Source organism: Trachurus japonicus, chromosome 22 (assembly GCF_045865225.1).
Source record: "Trachurus japonicus isolate A0001 chromosome 22, Traja_1.0".
NCBI lineage: Eukaryota > Metazoa > Chordata > Actinopteri > Carangiformes > Carangidae > Trachurus > Trachurus japonicus.
Genome location: NC_140928.1, coordinates 25,059,505 through 25,079,603, shown reverse-complemented (window position 1 = coordinate 25,079,603; position 20,099 = coordinate 25,059,505). Strand labels below are relative to the sequence as shown.

Here is a 20,099-nt window from a genome sequence, read left to right as displayed (position 1 = left end):
GGTTTCCAGTGTTTGTTTATTTTTCTCAGTTCAAGTGTCACTTTATTTTGAAAACCTCCACTTTTACTTTGAAACCGCAGTGTTCCTGTGCAGCGACTGTATCACTCCGCATGCTTTTCACAGGTAGCCTATTCATAATACCATTACCTTCATCTTCAGTGAAGCAGGCACATTTTGTCTCTTACTACACAAATGCTTTCAACCATTAAAAAGGCAGCTTATAATAAAATCTTTTTTATTTCATTTAAATAAAATAAAAACATCAGTGCATCACATTCATGTCAAACAGCAGGGTGCAGTGTTACATTTGTTCTTGTTCCCTTAATTCGATCTTGTATAAAACCTTTTAAATCTTTATGAAGAAATAAAAGAAATGTCAACATTTAGCATTAATTCAATGCATTAATCAGTCAATAAAAAAATCAAAATACGGACATCACAGCGTTAATCACCAGTTCACAGTTAAATCATTACTCTGCCACCACAGCAAAGTTATCAAACTGTGCCAGTTCGAATGAGTGTGTTCCTATGGCAGCCCAGCCGTTGTTTGGGTTCACCACCACGGCGTTCTTCCACAGCGGGTATCCATTCAGCAGCCCTGACGCAAGCTGGCCCTGCAGGGTAGAGTTGCAGTGGAAAACTTTACAAACCTACACCTCTTTCCTTTATTAGGTGTAATTTTGTACTTTACAGACTCTATGTGCCTGTACACTAACAATCGAATGGTCATGGAGCAAGACTGAATGTGAAACCAAAGTAGGTAATTAGTGTAGAATAAAATATAGCCTAATAAAATATAAATATAGGTGAGTGAAATAAATAAACAGCCGCAAAAATAGCGTGAGTCTTCAAGAACGTCCACCTGATGTTAACTGTGCCCTGAAGCTTTAGGCTGCTCTCTTTGTTTTTTGGGGGCACAAACAGGACAAGAGCCTTACACTTTTTATTTTTCCATTACTTATATTCCATTTCGGTCATCAAGGCGTTTCTGAGACATCGTGTCCACAAGAATAGGACAAGCACAGAATCGTCAAAAACAATACTTCTGTTCAAAAATCTGCACTAGATAGTACAGACACAGAATACATACAACAAGAAATCTTCACTTACTTTCACAGTGAGTGATAAGGTGTGCCAACCATATGCTCGGGTGCCAGACTGACCCTCTGCAAGTACAGTCAGACCAGCTGTTGACAGCAGAAGAGAACAGAAGAAGATAAATCATGTTGGATGTTTAAAAATGGATTTGATACCAACAGCCTGGAAGTCCTGCCTTTGTTTTTAGTCAACTGTGAAAAGTGTAATGGAGCCAGAAGAGACGCTACTGACCCAGATCATTGGTGACTTTGTAGGTGCCGTCTGCAAACACCCAGAAGAAGACTCCTTTAGCGCTGCGGACAGACTGGCCTCCTTTATCCACCCTGGCTGCTATGAAAACACCAGTCTTAGCACTCTCCATGAAGACGTCACAGGAGACTGTCAGGTTCTGCCTGCAACACAACAAAGACAGGCAACTGGCTGAGTCCTAGATGTTAAGATGGTGTCATATCAGCTAAGGTCTACACAGTCACACATCATCTCACCACTGAAAGTCTCCTACGACACTGATGGTCTGGTCTGCGTCCGTCGCCCATGTGATGGGTCTCTGAGTCACAACCTGTCGGAAGGTGGAGGTGTGAGGTCCAGGGTCAGTCAGGTTGATGTAGTACTCGAACACGCCCGTCTGGTCAGCAAAGTTTGGAGCTTCAGAGAAGGGAGGGTTTCCTGCACAGAGGAGGGAGGGTGATGACAGCCATTATTTATTTGCATTCATTTTTAAGTATCACTGTAAATGGTAACTTCACTTCAACACCACAATCAAAAAAAGAAGGTCATCATGGCATTTTGAGCACTCTGGCTTCTGTAGGTTATAAGGTGAGGAGGTAGAGAGGCTGGGGTGGTGTTTCAGGTTTCTGGAGGTTCACATCCCCTCTGACCTCACCTGGTCTAGAAACTTCTCCCCCAAGATGTAAAAAGGCCCAGTAGACATTTTACAGCGACTACGTTTATATTCAGTCAATAATCATTTCATAACCGGAATATTAGCAATAACCCGGTTGCGCCGGGTAAACATAGTCTATGACGAGCAGTGTTGGTGTTCTCAAGCACCAGACCCAGATGTTGGAGTTGGGCAGGGCTTTGACCGCCCTTCCCCTGTGGTAACTAGTATTTGCATTTAAGATTAAGCTCATTTACACTTCTTATCGACTGGCTAGTGGCTACATTTCAATAGATAGTTCATCTAAATATTGTGTTTTTATTCAGGAACAGGACAGACTTCATCATTAGGGTTCATTAAAGTGCACTTGTCTGTGCAGTGATGTTTAGAGCTTTCCTGAACATGACCCAGAGAAACCATAACTCTGCAGAGTTCCTAGCTAGCAGCTGTTCAATTTGTCAAATTTATGGACACTAATTCTTTAATTTACCATTTTCCAGGACACATGGAAACCCTGCTATAGGACAAAAAGGTAGTTTCTGATCTGCGTACATTGTCAACTGTGAGGACGGAGGCTTCCTGCTGCATGATGGATGGCATCTGGTTGTCGAGGAGATTAGCTCACCTGGTCTGACCGCAGTATAGAAGTTGGTGGAAGTCAGTCAGTCTCTTTCCCCCCTGACTTCGATCCTATATTTGGTTTTGTCGTGTTTTGTCTGTCTTAGTTGTGTCCATTACACTTTTAATTGGCTTCCCTCCCTTGTCCAGTCTTCAGCTGGTTTGTGACACATAATGGCTTTACATAACTAACTCTGAGCTTTAGTCAAGTCATTTTTCCAAATCAGGTCTGAAATACTCCAGCATGAGGTATTAGACTAACCCATGACCCATCCTTTGTGTTGTGCGCATGTGACACTTACGAATGTTGAAGTCATCCTTGTAGACTTTAGGGAACCGAGTTGAGGGAGGTGGGTCTGGGTAACTGCCCCTCTGTCCTGTTGTAATCGTGGTGACAGTGTAAACCTCGTCCTCAGCCAGGTTTAAAGTGAATGATCCATTCAATTGCTAAAATCACAAAACATGTCAAGGACAGTTTAGATTAGACCAGACCATGTTAAAGCCTCAGCTCAGTGTGACACACATTTTGCTGAGGGAAGCTCTTCAATAAAACTGTCTTGTTTACCGTCAGTGGGGTGAGTTTCTCAAAGAAAGAGGGCTTTTTGGTCTTAAAGTTAAACTGGGACCTCCACACTTGGAGTTCCTTGATGGATGCCTGCAAACAACAACAACAACAAAAAACTTGAGTAACATAAAGGCTGATTCTGATTCTGATAAGAGGGATCATTCACTAACTTTTAGTAGTTTGATGGAAATCTGAGATGAACTTACAAAGGATCCCTTCAGCTGGAAAGTTGCATTCTGTGATGTCACATTGAATGGAGGGAGTGGAGGTCTGATGCAGACTGAATGATCATGAGTCTGTGAAGAAAAACAAGCAAACCTGTGTCTTAGCAGTAGCTTTAGAGTCTTTGCTGCATACAAGGCAGTTTTATCATTTACATAAAAGGTCATAAATGTGGCTTAAAGGTCCAGTGTGTAATATCTGTCAAGGTTTATTGGCAAAATCTGAATATATACTACCAATGAATACATTTGTATAAGTGTATAATCACTATAAAATAAAATATGTTTGGTTTTCGTAGCCTTATAATTCTTCTTTTATATATACATATAGCATGGGTCTTGATTTCAGAGTGTTGCCATCTTGCGCCACCATGTTTGTACGGAATGGAAAATCCAGCCAACCAGAGAGCACGTTTCAAGAGTTTCACGTACATAAATAAACAATAGAATTACTTAATAGATAAACAATAAAATCGGAGTGCTAGATGTGACTGTTTTCCCCTGATTTTACACACTGGACCTTTAACAGCAATTGGAAGCCTGACAGCTGTTATTTATCCAAACAAAAACTGAAGCTGGATCATTTGCTGCAACTTTAATACGTGTTTTAAGTAATTATTGAAAACCATATAAGCAAAAGTATGGAAAGACAACTTGCCATGGTTTCTATGACAATAGTTAGGTTTCCCTTCCCATCAGTCAGGGCGACGTAACTGCCCCCTTGTGCCAGATGTCCAACAGTCTGCAGGTAGGTCCATCCTGGCTGCGTGAACTGTGTGGTGTGGGCTACAGGAAGAACAAATAACCATTTCTGAAAATCACATTTTTACAAAACTCACTTGTTTGACATTTCTTCTGTGCACGCTACATGTAAAAGTATATTCTTCAAGAGTAACAATAATCAGAGACGTCCTATATAACTATAACTGTCCAATATCAGGCTAAATCATCCTACAGCTCCACTGGATAGCTTTTCCTATCAGTTTAATTGATAAAATGTCAAAATTAGCCTTTTTGATATTAAAACTTTTGTCAACAGGGATGGTCACTGAGAGCAAACTCTACTACAAGGACAGTTTGATTACAGCAAATACTGTAGGACGCTTCATAGTAGAACACAGAAGGGCATGACACATGGGTTAAATGTAAATAATAACAATAATTATTAGTATTTACCACCCTTCCTAGAGTGGAGTCCTAGAATATAAAGGCTTCAAGCTTCACATGTTAATGTCACACTTGTCTACAGTTATCACACCCAGATCTATTGAACATATATTTGTATGACAGTGTTTCCTGTGACCAGAGCATCACCTCCACTGAGTTTGTTATCACTTTCACTATTCTAAAGCAAAAGACCTGAACGAACCAACAGCAGAGGCTCAGAGTGCACAAAACATTTCACCAAAACTATCTGACAGCATCACACACACACACACACACACACACACACACACACACACACACACACACACACACACACACACACACACACACACACACACACACACACACACACACACACACACACACACACACACACTCGCATCACAGGAAATTCCTCCTCTGCTCCTCTCCTTCAATGTCACACACTAACGACTGCGGCTCCACAGTAAACTCAAAGGCAGATGGTTTGGTTCAGATTCCAGGTTTAACCAAGCACAGACAGACTTTTGCATTTTCCCTGAAGAAACCTGTGTTTGTCTTTAGCTTTAGCAATGGTAAATTGTTTGTTTACTTCCTTAGCCCTGGAACCTTCAGGGACCATTTCATTTCAAAAACAGGTGGTGGTTTCTGCAGAAAGTTTAAAATAAGACAGATGACCATGAAGAACAAACAAAAACATAAGTAGACTGAGCCAGTGACTGAAGCACAGAAGGTTTTATGTCCAATGATGGATTCTGGCTTTATATTCTAAAAATCTAATTTAGCCTAATAGTTTAATGATAATAATGATGATAAATAATGATGCTAATTAACAATAAGTCCATCCATTTTTAATGATTTAATATTAAGTATTACTGAACAGAGGACAGATCTGTCTTCCTTCCTTGTACCATCTAGATCAAACCACATTATACATGGACTAACCTTCACACACTATCTCTGAACTTCATTTTCCTGTTTGATAAGGCTAAAATAAACCCTGGCTACTGAACAGAATGATCTGGGTTATCTCCATTGCAATACACAGCACTGTTTTTAATGTCCTTCTATACAATCTGTTCAGCGCAGTAATTCCCTTTTCTAGCTGTAATAAGCTCAACCCAAAGGTTTTTTCATAACCAGTGGTCACTCTCTAACAACTGACCTCTGCAACTAACTCTATCTTTAACATGAATAGATTTTGATTTTTCACATCAATGTGTCTCTCTGTGTTATGTTAACCAAGGTAGTTGGAGCTCCTACATAAGAGGCTGTACTGTTTCCAACAGGAACTTTTAAAGTGCAGTGTCCTATCCGACGCTCGCCGTGCCCACATCAGCACAGTATCTAGCAGTCTTTGTGTGCGGGATGTGATGCAGACCTGTGATCCAGATGGGAGACTCCACCACATAGTTGCCGCTCCAGGGCTGGTCAGCTGTCATCAGCCCATCTCGGCCGAACGGCAGCTCTTCGTAGTAGCTGGCCACCAGGTTCCAGGAGATGGTGCTGGAAGAAGATTCACCATCAGCAGAGAGATCTACACACAGGCGTTCTCTTCACAGTAACAGCCACTCCCTTTTCACAGTTAAAACATGAAATAAATAGTCCCATATCAAACTGGAACAACATCAAGTTTTTTTTTACTTTTCTTCAAATGCTTTAAAGCACAGGTTCTTCTGTAGCATTTGAAGAACCTGTCTTTTATGTAAACAACTGCATTTGGTCTGATTTGCTGATTATTTTCTTACGCAGTCATCTGCCCGTTGACGTAGTTCTGGTTGAGGATGCGAGCCCAGCAGCCTCCCCCCACCTCATCGTTGAAGGTGCTGTAATCCTCCGACGACCACAGAGTCTTCTGTGTCTTCAGCGCGTCCGACACTGTAGTGGTGCCTGGGTAGTGGGCCCTGAACGCCACACACACAAACACAAGGTAAAAGGTAGTAGAGATAAATTCCAGCGCCCTATATACACAGATAGGTTTAAGCAACATCTGTGCTTAGTTAGAACTGGTCAAAAACTTGACAACACAAGTTAATATCAGAGGGACTAAGATGTTAATTACTGTAACATGTAATCAGATGGTGGATAAAACATACAGGGAGGAACAGTTCAGTGATTCAGTGAAATTCCATAAGCCTCCGTAGCGTAGCTCTGAGCAGCTCGCGGCTCTGCTCTGCCGTTCTAAAAATAGCTTGCACCGACAAAAGGTAATGAACCTACTCCTAAGACTATAGGGATTATGGCAAGGGGCCAATGTGCCAAAATGTTTAACTATCCCTTTAATGCAGCTGTCAGGTTCTGACTGAAATTCTTCTGATGTTCAGTATTAATTAAAATCAATGTCTGTGTCAGAATGAGTGCATCAACTCTTGAGCTCCACATACAACACCCTCGACCATCATCAGCTGAATAAACAACTGTCTAACACAGTTTAATTACAACCAAATGTTGAGCAAGATCTTTGGAGGATTGTATGAATGGAATGGAGGAGTCTATAAATATAAACTGAAGGCTCTATTACTCGCTCCAACTCAGGGTTAATCAGCTTGGAGTTCAGGGTTAGTCACATTAGTAATTAGAATCGTTGCTTTTCTAACAAATTACAAAAAAAGACAGCATATAAAAGAGGGCAAGATTCTCATGCACACAAATCAACACATGCTGTTATCAAACATATTAGTGTCATTGGTGGATCTTGCAGTCAAAGACATTGTCAAAGCCTAGCAGATGTTAACAGCACAGTCTTTTAAAGGCACAAGCCTGAGTAGTCGTCACGCTCAGAGAGGGGGGTCCTACCCTATCACGTCTACAGCTGCACTCAGCTCAGAGTCTAGGAGCAGAGACAGGGCAATGGGCTCCCACAGGTTGTCACTGGCTATGATCCTGACCCCGTCCAGACCGCTTTTATCCAGAGTGTACCGCAGCAGCTGGTGCAGCCAGTCACAGAGGGAGACGGAGAGCAGAGAAGATGTTGATTCACAGCTCTGTCCAGTTGTAGTTAGGGTTGTCTCTCACAGTATTTGCTGCCGTCATGTAAATCAGGTGGTTGGCGAACAGCGTTCGCTCTCTTTTAGCTGTGTTTGGTCTCCACCAGCTCAGGAAATAAAGGGGGACTGTGTGCCACTAAGAGTTGACTCTTAGTGGCTTCCAGTGACTATTTCCTCTGTTCAATCAAATCATTTTAATGATTTATTAAGCAAAACCGTTGCTTCCAGCTTCTATAATGTGACGATTTGAGGCAGTTCTATGTCATACATCACACAAAACTGAAAAAACGAGATAGCTACACCTCACCTGGACAGTGGGAAATTATTACAAGCAATTTATTTGATATTCTATAGACAAAACATATGTTAAATAAGATATAACTTAATTGAAGTTGTAGTTGTACCATTAAATTTTGTTTGGTAGCTCTCAGAAAAGATGACAAAATGGTCGACTTATTGACCAAATGTTTATTTAACTGTAAGCTGCAGATCTACGGCAGAGTTGGTGATTATTAGTTGGAACATTAGGGTTTTCTTTCAGACACTTTAGTAGATACTGATTTTCTGCTAAGCTAAGAATGTTGGGTGGTGTCAGTCATTTCACAAGAAATGCAAAGCAGCATTTCCTTCTTTTACATGACAGCAGCAGCACACTGTAGAGTTGGCAACATGACGATGGGTGATCTGACTCTAGACATGTCATGCTTTGTGTTGCCATGCATGTAGACTACTACTACAGAGCATCCAGTTAGTGTTTGACTGAAGTGCCCAATAGAAAAACAGCCACAGACATTCAGCTCACAGTCAGATGATTCTCAGCTCATTTAAAGAAGGACTGTCCAAGTTGTTGAAGTGGAGAAACACCCGGGGCGTCGTATACTGTAGCTCACTTGGTTGAGCAGGCGCCCAATATACAGATGCTATAGGTCGATTCCCTCGGTTGACGAGGTAAATTCATGCTGATGCACGTTCCCGTTGCCGGGGGAGTTTTTCGGCAAGCTGTCTCTGCATTTGCCTCTAAAACAACTCTGTCTCGTAACGTTCCGTCATTATCTCATAGCGTGGTGAATGTGCAGGTCACAACTTGTCCACGAGAGCGTTTTGGAGATTGCGTATTTGATGAGTTTGATGAGGGAAACCAATAAATTCCATTAGCCTCCGTAGTGTAGCTCTGAGCAGCTCGCGGCTCTGCTCCGCCGTTCTAAAAATAGCTTGCACCGACAATTAAAGGTAACAAACCTACTGCTAAAACTATAGGGAGTATGGCCAATTTGCCAAAATGTTGAACTATCCCTTTAAAAGCCCCCAAAAATACTTTAAAAATAAAAAGTGAACTAACACCCAAACCAGTGCTTCACCATCTGTGCATCTTGTGTTTAGCCAATCAGTTGTCAGGAATCAAACTGTCCATCAGTGACCTGACTCATAGCGATCACTGTGATTGCCCTACCATTGGGTTGAACGACCAGCTAACCAGCTAACCAGCTAACCAGCTAACCAGCTAACCAGCTAACCCCCACCTCTGAATGTGACTTAAAGCCGACTGTACTTACCCAATCACCTTAACAGAGTCACTAAGGCGCGGGTCAACGATCATAGACTTAGCGATGCTCCAATCACCGTCTGCTGCGATGATGCCAACACCAGTTAGACCCACCTTATCCAGCGTGTCCCGGAGCACCTTGGCAACAAAGACATGCTCTCAGAGGAACCTTACAACCACCTCATCACCTCAGAATCAAACCGGGTCTGACGTGCAACACGGCTCAATGTCAGTGGCTGTTTTTCTCTTCACAGTTTAGACCAAGTTTACCCATAATGCGCCAACATTTGTCAGTCAAAGCGGTAAAAGGACATTTTGGAAGATAAGAGGCTGCAGTTACCTTGATGTACTTGGCGTCGTAGTTTCGCTCGTTCCAGATCTAAGTGATATAAGTGAATTTTAGTTAAAATGACAAACTCGGTTCAAACTCAGTCCAGTTCTAGATTCAACATTTTCATGTCAAACGTTTACGTGCAAATCAACTCAGGGCTGATTTGTTCTTAAGCCAACGTCTACCAGTGACAGTTGGTTGCAGTTATATACATGCCCAATGTATTTCAACAGGTTTGGCCAAATTCATTTCTCTGATCTGGGAAAACAACAACATCCCAGTTGGACACTCAGTGTGTGTTTGTGTCTGTGACAGATAAAGTGCGCGTGTACTGAGGTTATATATTTTCCTCCTGTGATTGTAAGTTTGCAATAACACATGCATAAATTCAATGCAGATTCAGATCTGTCACACTACTGAAAAAGCATGTTGTGCCAGTCAAAGTGCCAGTTCCACTCTACTGGACTCAACAGTAAGTTGAGTACATACCCCAATATACTGAATGTCCAGGTCATGGTACTGCTTGGCACCAATGATCCACTTCACCACGTACGCTGCAGTGATGTCTGGGAAGTCATAGGGCCAGTTCTTACCATGGCCCACCCAACCAGGGAAGGCCCAGGGCAAACCTGCATGGAGACACAAAAACAAAACACAGGCAAGGTTGAAAATGCTTTGTGTCAACATCACACCAATGCCAACAGCTGTTATCAATCTTTAGACCACATTTCCCATCCAATAGATACAATAGAAGAAATTAATGGTTGGTAACGTCATAATACTACACAGGATCCCTACACATTTGACATTTCAAAATTCCATACTTTTTCCAGACCCTAATTTCCAGACTTCTCTGTAAAAGAAATGCAAATAATTTGTGACATTTAATAAATTATGCAATTAATCGTTTTTTTCATTATTCTGAATTTGTATGCCAAATTTCCACGAGATTATAGTTAGGTACAATAGCGCATACAAAATGAATTTCCCAAATAACTTCAAGCAAGACCTAACACAGAGAGGTATTAAGATAAATATATTTCCATAGAATAGTTTCCATACTTTTCCAGACATACTTTTCCATACTATCGTAGGAACGCTGGCTACAAGATTAAAGTGATCACAAGAAAAAAGTTGCAATAATACAAGTATCACTTTGTACCTCTGACATTATCTGACTTTGTTGCTGACATTTTAGATTATTTTTTTTAGTAGTCATGCCTGAGGAAATTCAGCAGTGTGTGATAACTCTGACCAATATTGCAGCAATGATATGCGCAATAAATAAAAACTGAAGTGTGCATGTACAGTTTATCTGACTATAGCTGAATGAAGAACACTGTCCTTCTCTGTATTTTAGACTTCTGCTTCACCAGGTTTTTGTTTGACCACAGTGGGGTGTGACTGACAGTGGACTCTCTCTCACCTATGAGCGTGATGTTCGGGTTCCTCTTTTTGGCTTCTTTCATGAGCCACCACTCGTAGCCCCGGAAGTAGTTCTCATCGTTCTCATAGTGCATGTGAGACGGCTCTGTTCCATCTGAAAAGAAGAGTAGTCCAATGTACTGTCAAAATAAAAGACATCTGTTCTAATATCAACCCTGAGAGGACAGGACAGACATCTGACACCAGCTGAAGAAAGTCAAATATCAGCATGTGATCGATAAGGCTCTTGGAATAGAACAACAAATGGTACAGTCTGCTGTGGCTTTCAGAAGGCAAACAGCTACACAAAGCCGCTTGGGAGGAAGTCAGGGTGGCTGAGGTCAACTCAGGGTGGCTGTGGCTGTCAAGAGCTCATGGTTCCTTTGCAGGGGAGGTCTGTTTGCCTTCACTGCCCCATTCATGCTCCTCGTGTCCTTTCTTGTGACAGGGCAAAGCTGATTTCTTTCACCTGCCGTGATGTGCTATTCACAACTAGAAATGATCTGTAAATCTGCAGACTAGTCAGCACTAGGGAAATCAGCTGTGGAGGAGAATATGCTTAAACTGAGGATAACTAAAATAGCACAACAAAGGTCTGCCTACTGTTTAGCTGTATGAGTAAATAATCTTACTATATGATGACGATATGAATTATATTGGCAGCATGTTGACAATGTGACCTGAAAGTGTTTAGATTCCATTCCAAGTAGCCTACTTTATTACAAAAACATTATTGTTCTACGACTATTGTTTTAACGTTTGATACCTTTTATATCTAATAGAGTAGGTCTTTTAAATGCCTTTGTGTTTGTTTTTTGATTGCTACTTTTCAGCACATTTTGTCAGATCTGAAAACAGATTGGTACTTTTGTGACCTGAAAATGTTTAGATTCAGTTGCAAAACCTTATTGCACTATCACTACTATGTTAATGTTTGAGACATCTAATAAGTCTTTTAAATGCATCATTTATTATTCCTTTTAATTGCTAGTGTATACAGCACATTTCGTCAGATCTGGGAACAGATTGATAATTTCACTACATAGGCTATGGTGCAGCCATTAATGAACTAATGAGAACTACCCATCACTTATTAGTTTCAGTGTGTTGTCAAGCAGAACACCATCTGTCTCCACTGTCTGTGTCAGGGTTAGGGACTGTTGAAATGATTTTAATAATTAGCAGATGGAATTAAACAACTTCTTTAAAAACTCAGTTGCCGTGTTACTAAATGTCACGTACCAGTAGTCTGAGCATCTCCACCGATCTCCACCTTCAGTATGTGCAGCGAGGCTCCAAAGTTTGGCTGGAGAGAGCAGAGACACAGCAGTGAGGTTTGCATCTACGCTGAACTGGTATGAATGAGCTGGACCGGGTCTTACTTTGAACAGGTAGTCCAGGATCTGGCTGCGGTACGGCTCCTCGTAATTCACCAGTAACCGAGAGGTCGCCTACAACAGCCGGAGGTCAGATGTTGTTAACAGCGGTGAACAACAACAGAGAGCCGCTACAGTAACAACACAACCAGGAAGTAGACGGGCAGGCTGCTGAACTGAACTCACCCCTCCGCCGCTCAGACCTCCAATCCCGTCAAACACTCTCCCCAGCCCCGCTGCGTCGTCCAGGACGTAGGTCTGAGAGGAGCACAGACCCAGGCACCGAGCCACCAACACGACCGTCACCGCCACAACGGCCCGCTCCATCCTCTGGCACCGACAACAACACGGGACCACTCTGAAAGCTGCGCGGCGCGCGACAGCTGCGTTCACGTTCACGCCTTCTGTACGTCACATGACAACAGTCACATGATCGCAAAACGACTCTAAAAGTTTTTCTTTGTAAACTCTTCGAAGTAAAAGTATCACTAGTATCACTAACCCAGTATGTATGTATTTAAGTATTTTTTCACCTCGAAACTAACTTCCATACAAATAATAATAATACAATTGTTGGTACTTTATTTTTTTCTTTTTGGTCATTATATCTTTATTACATTTTCAAAAAAAATAAAAGCAGTAGAACTACAGTTCTGGTTCTAACAACATGTAAAAAGAAAGTGTAATAAAAAGATATCTCATGAAGAAGAATGAAATAAAAGTGAGTAAATAAATATAGTTCATAATAGAATAGATCTGCTGATTTAATTTCTATTTTCCATCAGACCTTAATGGTCCAAAAAAAGACCCACCTTTCAGTCTGAGTGTTCAACCCTGATTTTAAAACCATCAAAATAATAATAATAATAATAATAATAATAATAATAATAATAATAATAATAATAATAGACACTTAACACAAACAATGCATTTATTATTTCAAATTTACAAATCTATATCAGTGCTTGTTTCCATGAACTGCAGTAAAGGACTTGGCCACTACGTGTCACTGTCCACATAAACAATGTTTGGGTTCAGTTGGAGTAACAACCTAACTCTAATTTTGTCTGCTTTAACCACTTCTTACTATTCAGTTTACCTAATGCAGTTCATCCACCTGCAGATCCTACTCTGGGCCACAAGGGAATGGGTTGTATTGCAGCATGCACTGCATGAGAGGGGAAGCAGGTGGCTTACACACATTAAATAGCTTGTTCTTCCCATTTTATCACTTCACTTCAAGAAAATCTGATAATGAACAAATTTCCTAACACAATAAAAAAAAACATGTACATTTACACAATAGGGCTATAACACTATCTCTACCTTCATCAGCTAACACAAACACTTATAATAATGTAATGTATTAAATTAGGCAATGAAATTACTCTTTTATGATTTAAACACAAGAAAATGACACAACATCCCATAATTAAGGTCAACATGATTCCATATTTTATACCTGAGAATTCATACAATACATGAATACATTGTACATGAATGTATACATAGGCTATATACAAGAGGCCAGACCAGACTAAGAGCACTGATAATAAAATACGTCTATACAGTAGCCTACATTAGGCAATGGTTTGACACCCTATAGTAAAACTGGTTTCATTTCACAACTCCACTGTTGTTCACTGTGTGCTCAGGTGACCACATTCTTTTGGCCTTGTATGTAGTGTGCACACAGGAAAATTACCAAACATGTTATTAAACATAGGCTACTACTCATTAACAGAATTCACAATCTCTCAACTCACGACCACAGTGGAATCCTGGGAAGACTTGGTTGGATAAAACCATGGATGGCTAAATGCAGGTTTGCAGGAACTCTGTGGATGAAGAGACCTTGAGTCGTAAAATGCAGCCACAAATATAGTATTCACCATCTACTCACTATTCAGGCGCATGCAAAGAGTTTGTCTGAATGCTTCCATTTCCTACTGCAGAACACAATTGTGTTTCATTGGCTCTCCTGTTAAATTCATTTCCCTCTCAACCTGAGCCCTCAGGGCGTTCTTCCTCTGCTTCTCTGCTTTCTTCAGCTCCTTTGAAAGTCTTTGTTTCTCCTTCTTTGAGGCCTTTTTCGCCTTTCTGAGCAGCTTTTCCGTGTAGTGCTTACCTTCATTCTCAACATACATTCTCATAATCTTCTCCAGGAGCTGGCTGGTCTGCTCCTGGTCGTTCACCTGGTTGTTGAAGACGTGATATCGCCCGTGGCAAACCTGAATGAACTCTTCCAGCTCTGCACTCTTGGAGATGAAGCTTTCAATGGTTTGTTGCTTCAGTTTGTCTCCATGTGTGAACAATACCAGCGAGTGTCTAACCGCCTCCTCACCAAAGGTGCTTTGAATCATCTTCATGGTGTCTTGCTCCTCCTTGGTGAACCTCCCCAGCCTTAGAACCACCAAGAAGACATGAGGACCAGGAGCAGATGCAGCGATACATGTCTCAATCCTCTTCAACACTTCTTCATGGGTGAAATTAGTATCAAACAGCCCTGGGGTGTCAACAACAACCACCCTTCTACCTCCAACCGCTCCCTCAGCTCTCATGCATTGAAACGTCCAAGAAGAAGAAGAGAGCTCCGACTGAAACACTTCTTTTCCCAATATCGTGTTTCCTGCTGCACTCTTTCCTGCTCCCGTCTTCCCAACCAGAATGATGCGGAGTTCATCACTGCTCTTCTGCTTCTGGGACACTGTTGAGATAAAACACAATATGTACTTTAGCTTTTTGTTCCTTTGCACTGGCACTATAGGTAATTTATTTTGACTTAGACTCAAAATTCTCACTAGACCACCAAATGTTGATAAATCTATCACTGATAGTCAACAATTATTTCATTATCATTACCTCTTGTTGCTGGACATCTTGATAAGAAACATACTGAGGTTTGGACTGGAGACAAAGTCAAGGTAGCAAGGTCAGTAAGTGTAGTGCATGTGTTTGACCATAAGAATAGAATAAAGCAACACAATAAAGAGGACTTATCCTTTAAAGGTCCCTTTGTGTCCATAAGGAGATTTCTGATATTAAGACCCCATGACAATCTTCTCTCTCAGGCTTTTCTCTGCAGTCGTAGCAACAAGAGGTCAGTTAGTCCTGGTTAGTCAGCCAATCACAGGAGAGGCTCAGAGCCTCCTCTCTTCCGATGGCTGAGGGACTAAATGAAAGTGGAGCAGATTTCAGGTGAAACCAGATACACTAAATCCTGCAAGTGTTGGATGATGGTTCTGGATCGGTGGAGCTTTGGGCGCAGTGGTGACTGTTTAGTTGTGACATCACAGAGTGACAGGAAGTCCTGAGGGCTGGTTTTAGGTTTCAAGGCTCAGTTTCCTGAATACAAGCTGTGTGTATTTCTCTGTGGACTGAGGCTTTGATACTGTCACAGTAATAATTGAAACTAGACCAGCTTTATAATCAAAGGAGAGTCTGACATCTCTCTTTGCAATGACGATTAATAGAGTGGTAAGAAATTACTGATAACAATGTGTTTATGACACAATTGTATATTCAGAATCCACTTTCATTCTCAGTCAATCCCACTTTACACAATTAGCTGGTTTCCTCACACTGACCTTTTTACCTGTTCCCAGCTTGTGTTTTCTGCCTAAACTTGCTCCCAGGCTTCACTTCATTAGTTCCAAAGCACTTCATTCATTTCCTGCAGGATTGTTTACTATTTCATACGTGTACATTTTCCAAACCTGTTCCTGCTGGTTTTGGGATCTTACTGATCTGTGTCACTTCCTTCTGCCTATAGTATCAGTGCATGGGTTTAAGAAATGACTGCACAAAAACACATTTACAGTTAAACATAATTTTATTTCCAATCATAATCCATCATGGTGAGTTAGCCTACATACAGTATATTTACAGTGACATAAATTACATGACTCATTCATTATATTACACAAGTGTACAGTTTAAACCTGTTGTCAGAGATGTAGCTTGTTACAGGCTGATTATTTTGATATGCTGAAGCTAAAATAATTTCACTTATGAGAAAATAGCAATAACGAGCATCACATTTATTGTGCAGAGTTCATTAAGAGTAAGTTTAGTAAATTTAGTAAATTGCAGATCAACTGTACATTCTTCTACTGCACGCTCTTACTGCACATGACAACGGTTTGAGACTGACACTGATATAGCACCAATGCCAGCTCCAACCGCTGCTCCGGCTGCGGCTCCAATTACCAAACCAATGGGACCTGCTGCAATTCCAAGCACACCTCCGACAGCAGCACCGCAGGCTGTTGCTATGGCTATAACTGGAGCTCCAACAAACTGATTCGATTTTTCAGCTCGTTCCCGGGCTTCACACTGGTATCTCATGTGGACCCGTGTCTCCTCCCTGTGGTACACCCGTCGACTGCATTTGGCTCTGAGTTGATCCAGCTCTTTCTGCTTCTGCTCTTCCATCTCCTTCAGCAGCCGCAGCGTCTCCTTCTCGATAGCTTCCTCCGCTTTCATGAACATTTCGTTGGTGTAGTAGCTTCCACCGTTAGCCATAGCCATCTTGTCGATTATGTCCAGGAGTTTACTGGTCTGATGTGGATCTTTGATTTCGTTGTTGAAGACATGGTATCGATTATTGCAAGTCCAAATCAGGGCTTTCAGGTCGGCATTTTCTGAAATATAGCCCTCAATGGTTTGTTTCTTCAGCTGGTCTCCATGAGTGAACAATACCATCGTGTACTGGGCAGCATTTTCACCAAAAGTGGTCTGAATCATCTTAATGGTTTCCCTCTCCTCCTGCGTGAACCTGCCCAGCTGGAGAACCACCACGAAGGCATGAGGACCAGGTGCAGACAGAGAGATGCACATCTTGATCCTCCTTAGCACTTCCTCTTGGGTGAAATTCGTGTCAAACAGTCCCGGGGTGTCGATAACCGCCACCCTTCGACCATCAACATCCCCCTTGGCTTTCTGGCATTCGGCCGTCAGGGAAGACGGAGATAGCTCCGACTCAAACGCTTCCCTCCCCAGGATGGTGTTTGCCGCCGCGCTCTTCCCCACTCCGGTCTTCCCGACCAGAACGATCCTCCTTTCATTTGAATCTATGCCACCTCCGAATCCTGTCAGACAGAGATACATCGCATCATACAGTGCAGCGGTGTTAGAGGCCCTGTTGCATTCCCCAGAACTAAAAAAAAAAAAACCTGTCCGCTGACTACATTTTTGAGAATGAATGAGTCATCGGTCACGAGGCAACATCAGTGTATTCATGCTCCGAGCCATCGATAACACACTGATAAACAACCTTTGTTTGGGTTGATGACAGTGCATTTTTGATTTTATCCAACAGGTTTGTAAAGACTTTTTTTTTTTTTTTCCAAGTCATAAAACTGTTTGACTGTGTGAATTTAAATAATTTTAAGCTGCACTTAAGTCTAATGTCCACAATTATCAGACCAAATCACAAAGTTTTAGATGTACTTAATGTCACACTTTTGCCTTGTTTCCATGTTTTTATTTGTTTTTTTTGTTTTTTGTTTTTTGTTTTTTTTTTTGGGGGGGGGGGTCAAAGGTCTTTGTATACCAAGACAAATACTTTTTATGTATTATTCCGCACAGAATCCCGCAGTCCGATGTATTTAATTGTAAGTTTGAAATTCTTGATTCAAGACAAAAAACGCACAGCCAAGTAGACAGAATGATTTTATGCCCGTTTTATGCCCACTGAGTATGTACATGTAGGTGTGTGTATATGTATGTAGATGGCATGTATTCTTGTTTGTTTATGTAGCCTATAGATACTGTATATATTTACATGTATGGTTTAAAGGTTAGGGCATCTATAAGCCTGTATACCTGACCCTTTCAATCAGCCATGCAGCCCTGCTTTTAGAGGGATGTATTACTGTTTTTTTTTTGTGGTTCTATTTCTTTTTTGATGTACTGCTGATCAAAATAAACTCAAACTCAAACCTTCCTGAGATGCCTTTAATAACCATTCATCAGTTTCTTAAGCACGTTGCAAACATACACACCTACATGCTTGTTCAGTCATCATTTCATTTCCTCTACCAATCTGTGTATGGCCGTACAGTAAATATCTCAGCACTGGATCATTCATAACAATCACTACCATCAGCACCGGAGATGTGACCAAATCTGGCACCTTAAGGAAAACTATGCTAACACTGACAGAGCAAATAGGTTAAATTTAAGGTAGAACGCCCCCGGGTGCCTCAGAGCTCTGGATGAGTAGAGTGTCAGAATTAAGGCCCCACAGGTTTCCTATTTTTTGAGTCTTGTCTCTACATGTAGTGCTGAACTGAAGACAATCACAACTGGAGAGTCAGTCTGTTTGAATACTAACATGTTTTCATTTACACCTAAGTATTGAAGTGAATTTGAATGCTCATGCAACCAGGCAGTCAGACAGTCACTGTGAATGTCCCAACCAAAGTAATTTGTTATATCTGACAAGGCTCCTTACTCAGGGGCATTTTAAGTCTCAGACCATTGGTGAGTGTAGTGTTAGTGAATTATAAATTGAAAATACATTAACATTACACAACTCAACCCAACTTTCAATAATCACACTGAAAACACAGCTGACTCTTACCTTGATAGCTTCCAAATCCTTTGCTCATGTTGAAGACTCGAGATGAACCTGCCACTGTGTGTCTTGTTGGTAATGATTGTTTTCCTTGCTGTCACTTGTCATTACTTGAACCTTTTTTTCCCTCCTCGGGGCGTTCCCTCTTCCTCTCTGTGATGCAATTTCTGAGCAAAAGGAAGTGTCCCACATTTTCTTTTTTCACTAGACTCTGATTTCCATGTGTAATGACACATTTATATACTGCCCTTTAATGTAGATGGGGTATGCTATTATCACACTTGTATAAGCTATTAGGAAATTTCCTTTGTAACGTTCATGAAATTATCTAAAGGCCTATGGTGTTTGCAACCATATTTGTTAACAATGGATCTTTGCAAGTTTACTAAAACATGCTGTATAACTCTAAATATAAATTCAAAGATTACAGACTATTTCTTTTCCTATAATTAATTTCACACATACCTAATAATAGTTATACAGAATATATATCCAATTTGTAACAGGTATTAAATATTGTTTTCACACATACATGTATGTTTTTAGTAAGGAAATGTGATATATCCATATAGGCTATTACGTCTGTATATGGGGTGTAGAGAAATGAGCTCCACTATTGTTGAGCATAGCTTAAGAAGAAAACATTACACTTTTGGTCATTCACCAACTCCTCAGCCTTCAATTTAAAAACTGAAACTATGTTGTTGACACATGTTAACAAGAAAGTCCAGTTCTAGCAGGTTCGAGAAGCAAGTGCTTTGTCATCATGGCAAGTCTAAAATAGTTAGATTTCTCACATGATCGCATCTATTTATTCCATCCTACTTCCTGTTGTCAACTTTAATTTTAATTTGAATTCAGACTTTTCATAGACTTACACATTCAACTATAGTTTTACTTAGACAACCCCAATGGAAGAGGACATCGGTATAAATATATTTGTAACAGAAATGTAATCATGCCAAGTAGTATGCTAAGGTATGTATGCATTTTATGGCCACAGATGGCTTCTGATAAAGTTAAAGCATGTTTCAAAATGAAATTGTAGTGAGCTGTTGCCTCAGTTACAGCCCACACTACTTCTCTACTGCTCTGCTGCCTGGCCCATGGGCTAGCCATGCTGAAAACCAGCATGTATACCTCCTGGTACACCTCTTTCAAAGAGAAGAGTGTGTGTTGATACCACTGTCAGTTTCATAATCGGTGTGTTACAGAGCAGCGGTGTACATCAGAAGGAGGTTTCATGTAAGTGTGTTGACGGATTGTCACGGTTGATTTCTGGTATGCGGCTGCTGTTACGTATAAACACTACTGTACTGTATGTCACTC

General features: G+C 41.0%; 2 protein-coding genes and 1 pseudogene across 4 annotated transcripts; all 3 read right to left on the bottom strand.

The window, feature by feature from the left end:
* Positions 1 to 231: 231 nt before the first annotated feature.
* Positions 232 to 12,562, bottom strand: galcb (galactosylceramidase b). Of its 2 annotated transcripts, none has more exons than XM_085766888.1 (17): positions 12,377 to 12,562; positions 12,197 to 12,265; positions 12,057 to 12,120; positions 10,816 to 10,929; positions 9,879 to 10,018; positions 9,399 to 9,437; positions 9,069 to 9,196; positions 6,277 to 6,432; positions 5,910 to 6,034; positions 4,041 to 4,168; positions 3,368 to 3,457; positions 3,162 to 3,251; positions 2,899 to 3,043; positions 1,584 to 1,764; positions 1,330 to 1,490; positions 1,111 to 1,187; positions 232 to 614 (listed from the first exon to the last, which is right to left on the bottom strand). In XM_085766888.1, the coding sequence occupies exons 1-17, from the start codon at positions 12,515 to 12,517 to the stop codon at positions 471 to 473; spliced, it is 1,992 nt and encodes a 663-aa protein (XP_085623014.1). In that variant the 5' UTR covers positions 12,518 to 12,562; the 3' UTR covers positions 232 to 470. The 2 variants fall into 2 exon arrangements, with proteins under 2 accessions (XP_085623014.1, XP_085623013.1); XM_085766887.1 differs by lacking the exon at positions 9,069 to 9,196 and adding an exon at positions 7,325 to 7,455.
* Positions 12,563 to 13,951: 1,389 nt separating this feature from the next.
* On the bottom strand, positions 13,952 to 15,069 carry LOC146964123 (GTPase IMAP family member 9 pseudogene; annotated as a pseudogene).
* Positions 15,070 to 16,075: 1,006 nt separating this feature from the next.
* LOC146964122 (GTPase IMAP family member 7-like) lies at positions 16,076 to 18,843 on the bottom strand. 2 transcript variants are annotated; one of them, XM_085767799.1, is made up of 2 exons: positions 18,777 to 18,843; positions 16,076 to 17,280 (listed from the first exon to the last, which is right to left on the bottom strand). In XM_085767799.1, exons 1-2 carry the CDS (start codon positions 18,802 to 18,804, stop codon positions 16,313 to 16,315), a joined length of 996 nt encoding a protein of 331 aa, XP_085623925.1. In that variant the 5' UTR covers positions 18,805 to 18,843; the 3' UTR covers positions 16,076 to 16,312. The 2 variants fall into 2 exon arrangements, with proteins under 2 accessions (XP_085623925.1, XP_085623926.1); XM_085767800.1 differs by having other exon boundaries at positions 16,076 to 17,282; positions 18,785 to 18,839.
* Between the last annotated feature and the right edge of the window lie 1,256 nt (positions 18,844 to 20,099).